This window comes from Mobula hypostoma, chromosome X2 (genome assembly GCF_963921235.1).
Source record: "Mobula hypostoma chromosome X2, sMobHyp1.1, whole genome shotgun sequence".
NCBI lineage: Eukaryota > Metazoa > Chordata > Chondrichthyes > Myliobatiformes > Myliobatidae > Mobula > Mobula hypostoma.
Window position 1 is genome coordinate 32,233,586 of NC_086129.1, and position 9,400 is coordinate 32,242,985.

At 37.1% G+C, this 9,400-nt stretch overlaps 1 protein-coding gene across 1 annotated transcript; it reads left to right on the forward strand.

Annotated features, from left to right (window-relative positions):
* Positions 1 to 236: 236 nt before the first annotated feature.
* On the forward strand, positions 237 to 6,076 carry lim2.1 (lens intrinsic membrane protein 2.1). The gene is made up of 4 exons (XM_063038297.1): positions 237 to 411; positions 2,152 to 2,301; positions 2,401 to 2,535; positions 6,015 to 6,076. Exons 1-4 carry the CDS (start codon positions 237 to 239, stop codon positions 6,074 to 6,076), a joined length of 522 nt encoding a protein of 173 aa, XP_062894367.1.
* Positions 6,077 to 9,400: the final 3,324 nt, after the last annotated feature.

The window sequence follows — 9,400 nt, forward strand, 5'->3', positions numbered from 1 at the left end:
AACATACCTCCTGGTACAGTTGATCCTTGACACTCCAACAGTCAATAAAAGAGAAAATGAAGACTTTTTCTCCCTGTGATCTGGAACAGCTAATTTTTAATACATCATTGCACTGAGTCCAACTTAACAAATGGATATTTGATTTATTAATTGGTTTAGGAGCTCAAAATATTGAAAGTGAATAATAATTTGAACATTTTGATGTGTTTCCTTCTACAGATCGTATTGCCAACAAGATGTATAGTTTTATGGGAGGAGGTTTATTCTGTGCTGGTGTGGGCAACATCCTACTTGTTGTTTCCACGGCAACAGATTACTGGATGCAGTATCGCCATTCTGGCAGTTTTATGCACCAAGGCCTGTGGAGATATTGTGTGCCAGGGAAATGCTACCTGCACACAGACAGTGTTGGTAAGGAGATCAAATGAAGCCAATGATACAGCTCATAACAACCGGAGAAATACTGTATGTACTAACAGTGATTTGCCAAAGGTCAGATGTTAAGGCTGGAGACAGAATCATCGCTTGATTCAGTTCCTGAGGTCTCCAAAGTGAACTGATCACAGTTGATATTCAAATTATATTTTCAAAAATTGTTTGAAAAATAGCCCTCAAATAAGAGATAGCATTAAGAAGATGGAGAAAGCACAAACATATAGAGAGATGGATGCATGAGCAACAAAAAAATATAGAAAACACTAGACTTAGAGATACGGCACTACCCCACAGAGACTGCACTCAGTAATATACAGAGAGCTGAAAGTCACACCAAAAACTTCATAGTTGAAGGCAAGCATGAAGAGATGGAAGGAAAGGAGAGAGTGGGAGGGGCATCTGGAGAGCGCAGAAACAAAAAACTGGAACAGGAGAAGCCAGAATTTCCAAGCAGATCCATCTCATGAGCTAATACATTAGGACACTGATTGGCAAAACAGATAATTCAATCGGCAAATGATTGTTTTCTTTTATGAAAATAATTTAAAAATGCATTGAAATAAAGTGAAATTATGTCCAGAGTATTTCAGGTAATATTTTGAGTGTGTTTTCTCTTTATGTTTGGATAATATTGACTTACTCAACACTCACTACATTCCTTACATTTTTTATTAATCATTCTAAGGGCATTTTATTTACAATCTCTGAGCAGAGTTTGCTAATTAACAGTCTGCACTTTGGGTTCAAACATTCAACAATTATCTTAATAAAAAAAAAAGTATATTTCCGAAAAAAATGGCTTCAGTGCTCAAGCATGTATTATTGCCATGGAATGAAATAACTTCCCGTGGATGCTGTCTGTATGGAATTTGAACATCTTCTCTGTGACTTTCCGCAGGTGCACAGGTCTCTCCCACGTCCCAAAGGCATGCTGACTTTTGGACTAATTTGCTAATCCAAATTATCCTTGGTGTAAATGGGTGGCAAAAGAATCACGGGTTAATGGGCGAGTGTCAGAGGATGGGTTATAGTAGGAGCTTGGAGTACAAGGAAGTGCTCTGAGTGCTGGTGTAGATTCAATTGGCTAAATGGCCTCCATCTATGTCAGAAAGGAAATATGATAAAATGAAAAAAAAATTCTAATGTTCATTGTACTAGTTTTAATAACCAAAGAACACCAAAGGGCATGTTATAGTAACTGTATATCCAGCAGACATCCGTTCAGCAAATAAGCAATTTAACTTTGTTACTATATTTTGCTTATTATTAAGGCATGTATTAATGAATTACTAACCTTGTATATCTCACATTAATGGCATTCTTGATAAATAAATCACTTGTAAATCCTCACTGTGCTATGCTTACAGCCTAGATTAGGCAGTTGCTTTCTCTGCAATGGTGCTTGCTGCAGTCAAGGACTCTTAAATTTCTATCAACATAAATGCAACAAATTGAACCATTGGCATTAGCGGGAATGTCTTGTTCATGCTGTCTATCCTGCGAGAGCCACACGAAGGTATCCACGTGATAACTTTTCCACTCAGTACGGCAAAGGTCATGATCTCACATAACATTTTGATGAGGGAAGAGGAGACAACTGAATCTATTTGTTGCTTTATTTCTTGTTTGCTCTTTATTGTCTTCCCTCATTAAAGTAGAAATTACACTGCTTTTTTGCTGACATATAATGATAATTTGTTTATCTTATTATTCTAGCCTACTGGGATGCCACCAGAGTATTCATGATCCTCTCCTTACTGGCATGCTTCATTGGAATCATTATTGGCTTCATGGCATTCCTACATTATTCTTCCTTCACCAAATTTGATAGAACTTTTGCTGCAGGCATCTTGTACTTTATTTCATGTAAGTATTGAAATGGTTTTGACCTGTTACACTGCTGACACTTTTGTTCTGAAAAGTCTCAACTTTTATTACCATAGCTATACCCTTTTTATTTTGCAGCTTTATTTGTGTTGCTAGCCATGGCTATTTATACAGGTGTCACAGTAAACTATTATGGTAAGCGTTATGGCAATTGGCGCTTCTCCTGGTCGTATATCATTGGATGGGTGGCTGTGGTGCTCACATTCTTTGCAGGTAAAATATTGTGTTATATGAGAAGTGGCTCCCTTTGTACTAATTCTCACTAAAAATTGACATTTTTATTAATTAACAAATGCAGATTTCACACGAACGTAGAGAGGTATAGTTGTTTGTTGACACTGAAGTAGTGTGGCTTTTTGTGCATAGATTGCAATGGTGACTGCTGGCAAATCATTTCACCAGGGAGGCCTACCACAGTCACATCTAATCATCTTCACATCAATGCAGACAAACACATACACACACATCAGTGGAGAGTAATTAGGATTTGGAACTGGATGATCTTTCCCTCCAAAGTACAGAGGAGCTGAGATCAATTATGCTGAACCGGCAGAGATAAGTTACCTTAATAAAGATTGATGTGCATCCTTCCTAAAGTGTATGGCTCATTTTGGTACTAATCAATGATGAGACAATTATATAGAGGCAAATGGTTCCATCAGTCTGCCATTTCAAAATAAGCCTAAAGAAATATTATGACTGCTTTAGCTTTTCTATTCTGCTAATTTTGGGATATCTCTTTTCTCATGTTGGTGAAGGACTGTGAGTATAAGGTAGTGTCAATAGTGTGGAAATAGATGAGAAGAAGAATGGGACAATCCTTGTCTTCCAACTCTGAAAATCACTTTGGTGGCCAACAGAAAGTTGCAAAAATATACATACTCAATCCAAGCATAAACACAAGAGATTCTGCAGATGCTAGAAATCCAGAGCAACGCACACAAAATGCTGGAGGAACTCAGCAGGTCAGGCAGCATCTATGGAAATGAATAAACAGTCGACATTTCAGCCCAAGACTTTTCTTCAGGACTCCTGAAGATGGGTCTCGGCGTGAACGTCAACTGTTTATTTATTTCCATAGATGCTGCCTGACCTGCTGAATTCTTCCTCACTTTGTGTGAGTGGTAATCCAAGCTTGTTCAGCTCTTCATAAAGCTAATAGCTTGGAAAGGTAAAATAATCCCATAAATAGATGTACTGCATAATAAGAAACTTCTCCCCATGGCACAAATATCTGAGACAGGAGCTTCTAACCTTTTTTATGCCATGGACCAATACCATTAAGCAAGTGGCCCATAAGACCCTGGGTTGAGAAGGCATAGATTGAAGGAGAGGAGAAAAGTGCTTTAGAAGGGATCTAAGAAATAATTTGTTCAGCCACCCAGAGCATGTGTGCAATCTGAGTGCACTGCCTAAGAGGGTGGAGGAGGAGGATACTGTCAGAACATTTGAGAAACATCTGGATGAATATTTGCATTGCCAAAGCTAAAGACCAAGTGCTGGTAAATGGGATTAACATAGATGGGTACTTGCTGGTCAGAATGGGCTTGTGGGGGGGCTGAAGAGCTTGTCTGGGTGCTATATGATGCCACGACTTTAATGACTTTATGACTAAACTAGTCAGATTCATGACACATTACTGATTCAATGAGTTTTCTTTAAGTGCCTCCTAGGGATGTCATTAAACAAACTACTTCAAAGAGCCACAAGAGATGATATTAATGCAGAAGATCAAGAGCTTGAATTTGTAGATCATCTCAAAATTTAGGATCTATCCAGCTCAAAAGCATAGATATCTATTGACAAATTATAAAAACTGAGGATGTACAGAAAGTCAGGGTTGATGAAATAAAAATACATAAATGAGGAGGCTGTGGAGATGGGGGAGGATTTAGACAACTAATCACAGCCGTGGATATTTGTAGAGGATCTAGGCTGGTCATCCATTACTTTGAAATCACATCAAATGCAGCTTGATAACATTTGCTGAAATTAATGGTGGCTTCAGTTTAGAAATGTTACTGATAATGTATCAGTTATGTGTAATAAAACTCTACAAGGAACAATAGGCTTTACTGAATGCATGCTTATGTGATACTGAGAACACAAACAATGACCCAATTTCACTTCAACTGCAGAAGAGATGAAGGGAAGTAGTAAGTAAAAGGCACAAATCTAACAATGATAGAAATATGAAGAGCTGGGAAAATCAATGAAGAAAGAATTGTATCAGTGTATCCATCACTTTACTCTTCTTTGAAACAAAATGTTAGACAGAACCCAAATCATTAATTCATCTATCTTTTTCTCAATAGTTGATTGACATGTTAAAGAGCTGGTTAGGCTGCCTTAAGCAGATGAAAGCTGTAAAAGATAATGTAATTTCTTCCAGGCTGGTTTTTTTTTCCGTCGGTAGCAGCACACCTTGCAAACAGCAAATCTGGCAGCAATCACTGGCCGCATCAACCTTCCACCATCAACAGTTCCAGCCAAAAAACCTCATTTTGCTATCATTTATTGCCGCACTGCGCAAAAGATCTGAAGGCCTGCTGTATATTGAAATCTCATAAAGGACAATCATTTCTGGGAAATGCAAAACATGCCATATATTTCCTATTGTTGCAGCAAATGCGCAAATAATTAATATACAAGGTTTTACCTAATTTTGAATCAGAAAATCTGCATTTCCAGGGCAAGAGTGACCATATGTAAAAACTGAAAAAAATATTGCTATGTGGAAGCTGGAGCTCATACTATGATTACCACATCTAGTAAGAACATATAATGCAGTGGGTCCAGGTCTACCATTTTTTTTCAGTCATCTGATCTTCTTTGCAGGGATACCTTGTTTTTCTTAAATGCTCCTGCAATCCAGTGCCTACATATCAGCCACATTCTGCATACAGTGGACGTTGGATCAGTTAATTGTCTTATTATTGCCACATGTACTGAGGCATAATATGAAGCATTTGTTTGCATGCCATCCAGATAGATTAGGGCATTGCTTAATGGCATTGGCCGATGATATAAAAAATTGGGAACCTCTGAGATAGATCATTCCATATGTAGGTTCATCAGTGTTGTACAGAAGGAAAAACAATAATGCAGAATATCACACACAAAATGCTGGAGGAACTCGGCAGGCCAGGCAGCATTATTGGAGAGGAATGAACAGTCAACATTTTGAGCCGCAGGCCGCTCACCTGCTGAGTTCCTCCTGCATTTTGTGTGTGTTACTCTGAATTTCTAGCATCTGCAGAATCTCTTGTGTTTATAGATTGCAGAATATACTGTGGTGTTACAGTTACAGAAAAATGCATTACAGGGTTGACAAATAAAGTGCAAGAGCCACGATGAGATAGGTTGAGAAATCAGGAGATCACCTTCATCTAATAAGAGGTCCATTTAAGAGTCTTATAACAGCATAAACTTCCTTAAGAATACTAACAGTCTCATTGTATTTTACAATGACTACAATAGTTTTCTTTTTTTTTGATTTCTCAAATTAATTGATTTCAATTGGTCACAGTGAACTTAAGATTTCTGTGTTGGCGGTTTACATTATAATTACTTGGCCTCTGATATCAAATTTTACCTGAATTTTATTCAGTGTTATATCTTTCCTCACTAGATCCTTCAGTTATGCTGAGTTGAATAGAAAACACAAATATATCACATCATTTCTTTCTTAGGTATCTTCTACATGTGTGCCTATCGCTTGCATGAGAGCCCGCAAAACTCAAATCCTCGCTAACACCCAAGACTGCACCTTAAGAGATGGAATAATATACTGGACCATCACTTTGCATCAACTCACATGTTATGAAGTGGCATTTTTTTAATCTCTTAACTAGACAAGTTAGTGAAATGTAGGTAGAAATTAAAGCAAATTAAAGCTGTACTTTTAGGACTTGGCTACAGATTTTCTAATCACTTCATTTGAGAACTAGTTACAAAAGGACAAACAAATCTCAAAAACTTTCAAGAATGTTGCATGAATTTTTCTTCAAAATAGTAAAATAATGGAGAAATATTAGTGTTTTGTACATGCTTCTTATATTAGAAATAGCAAAACCTGAAACTAATTTGAATTTAGTGCATCCACCTTATTTTACGTAATAAAGTTTCCTTGAAAATCTATTAGCTTTAAGCAGAACTAAAATTTTACTGGATTGTTACTCATTAATATTTATTAATGGTTTGTTTTGTTTAATTTAAGTTTAGTGACTGTCTGTCAAAACTAACATATATTGTCCATTTATTGCTCTGAAAGGGTGACTAAACACTTTGATGCAGTAGGTGGCTTGCAAGGTCACTTCAGAAGAAGTTAGCAGTCTCTGTAGAACTGGAGTCACATATAAATTATATCAGGTGAGGAAAGTGGTTTATAAAACTGAAACAATATCAGTAAACTAGTAAGAGTTCAATGAGTTTTAGCAGTTTTCATCACAAAGATTCACAAATATACACTTGGATAAGTTTTATCTCACATGAAATAGAATATTATTTCAATATTATTTAAAAATATAGGGCTTAATCTCAATTTTTGATCACAATTTAACCCGTCACACTAATTAAGCTCAGAATTATTTTTCATTAGTTGGCATTATTTAAATTTTCAAAGACCTATTGTCCTTTCATTCCAATTGTACAGTCCTAATTCTGCAGATCAGACTACTTTCCATCACACTGAATTCCAGCTATCCACATTTAATTGAATTTTGATGATCCCAACTGCTTACAATCCATTCCCATTATATTGATACCCATGGAGACTAAAGCTCTCACTAGTCTCTCCTCACATTGCATTGGACTAAACCATTCACAGTGAATAGAAATCCCAACTCATTTAAATACAGTGTACACATCTAAGCATATTTTTCTATGATTACCAGAAAGTTGGTGCTCAGCATATTATGTTTAACACCACACTCTTTTCTAAAGCCTAAGTGTTTGTGTGAACTAGTTTCTGACAAAGGCTGAACAAACGACTGAACTGTGATTAAAATAAAATCTCCAAAGAAACTCTTAAAAATCTTGAGTTTTATATGCTGCCTGCTGATAATACTTTCAGAAATCCTCCAAATATTGAACATGTGGATCAATGCCCTAACAGAAATATTCATTAGGGAAACAAAAATAACTCATCAAGGGGCAGAGGCTAACCTAATCTAGACTGCTCCCCAAGGATAACTTTTAGATACTTTTCTGCAGTTCCAACACTGAAATGTTAACAGACCCTCACTATAGATTGTGAAATCATTAGACATTCTTCTGTAAATTCTTTTGTTATTGACTGAAACCCACTAGTAATAACATACTATAATCATAATTACATCTATCATTGTCCCAGTATTAATATAGAATGTGTTAATTCTACAAAGCTTCATTGTCATCATTGCCATTGAACTTGACAATGGAGTCAGCTTTCTTATGGTGGGTAACTCAGAGCAAGTTCAAGTATTGATATTGTTGGCATATATGAGGTTTCACAAATTTAACCTGCATTATTTGACAGTACTGATTTCATTGTACTCATGTAATTTAATAAGTTGGTTTACATTAGTTATACTTTATACTTTATACTTTATTGTCACCAAACAATTGGTACTAGAATGTACAATCATCACAGCGATATTTGATTCTGTGCTTCCCACTTCCTGGATTACAAATATTAAATATTTAAAATATTAAAAATAGTTAAAATTAGTAAATATTAGGTTACAAAATAGATATTTGTAGCCATTATTTACAGAGTTCCATGCATGGATATAAATTCCAATCCACTTTTTCTATAGATTAGTGAAATGTTAATTGAAATGTCACAGAAGAAAATTGCAGACTTTGTTCTTTTACATTACAGTGGTTATCATTTGGGATTTGGTTTGAACTCACACTTGTTAAACATCTGGCTTTCTTTTAATGAAGAGAAACAGACACCGTAGTGTAGCAGTTAGTGCGGCGCTATTACAGCTTGGGGTGTCGGAGCTTGGAGCTGAATCCTGTTGACCTCTGTAAGGTGTCTGTACGTCCTCCCCATGGAATGCATGAGTATCCATTGTGTGCTCCAGATTCCTCCCACAGCCTAAGACATACTGGTTAGTAGGTTAATTGGTCATTGTAAATTGTCCCACGTTTAGGTTAGGCTGTTGGGCATCGCTGAGCAGTGCAGCTCAAACAGCCGGAAGAGTCTATTCTGCGCTGCACCTCTAAATAAGTAATTAAATAAAGGGATAAAAGATTAAAAGCAAAAAGATGTACATTCTCTGAGTCTTTCCAATAGATCACTAAAAGATAATATCAGTATATAAATGTCTGTGTAAAAATACATAAATATATTTGTCCCTTTACAGCAGAGGACGACTTCTTGCTTATTAAGTACCAAATATTGTTCCCTGGTATGAAATGATGTTAAAAAAAATGCACGATCGACATACCATTACAATGATTGACTTTATCATTTCTTCATCTCATTTGCTCAACTACTTTATACTTTATTGTCACCAAACAATTGACACTAGAACATACAATCATCACAGCGATATCTGATTCTGCGTTTCCCGCTCCCTGGCATTGTGAGTGAGGTGAGGGCCTCTGACGGTCAGAGTTGACCACAAATATTGCATCCTAGCTGTCTAGATACACAATCCTGGGCGGTATGATAAGGAGAGCAAGCGGTTGCCCATGTAGCAGGCTCCCCCTCTCCAAACATCTGATGAACCCAAAGGAACGGCAGAGACCAATACAGTTTGGTTCCAGCAGCATCACAGGAGTTGCCGATCACCATTCAACTCAATGTAGGACTGCCTTAGGGACTCCAGCTCCGGATTTTTCCCTCGGGGTTTACTCCTGAAGCTTTCCCCATGAGTGGGTATAGATGCAAGGCTGCGGATGATTGAGATCAGAGTCTTCCTTCTCCTAGATGAGCTTCCAACCGTGGCTGATGAGTTCCATCTGCCCAAATTGAATGGTTTTAAGGCACTAGTAGCCGCCTTTTCCCCTTCTCTTGTAGGTAGAAACGGTTCCGTCAGGCTTAGTAGCTAAGCCACACATGAAGGCCAGGAGCTGGTCTTAGTTG

Excerpts from the sequence above, each read along its gene's own strand:
- lim2.1 (XM_063038297.1), top strand. The coding sequence starts at position 237 with ATGTATAGTTTTATGGGAGGAGGTTTATTCTGTGCTGGTGTGGGCAAC. Across the intron at positions 2,302-2,400 it reads CATCTTGTACTTTATTTCAT|CTTTATTTGTGTTGCTAGCC; the intron begins GTAAGTATTGAA and ends TTTATTTTGCAG. Across the intron at positions 2,536-6,014 it reads GGTGCTCACATTCTTTGCAG|GTATCTTCTACATGTGTGCC; the intron begins GTAAAATATTGT and ends TTTCTTTCTTAG.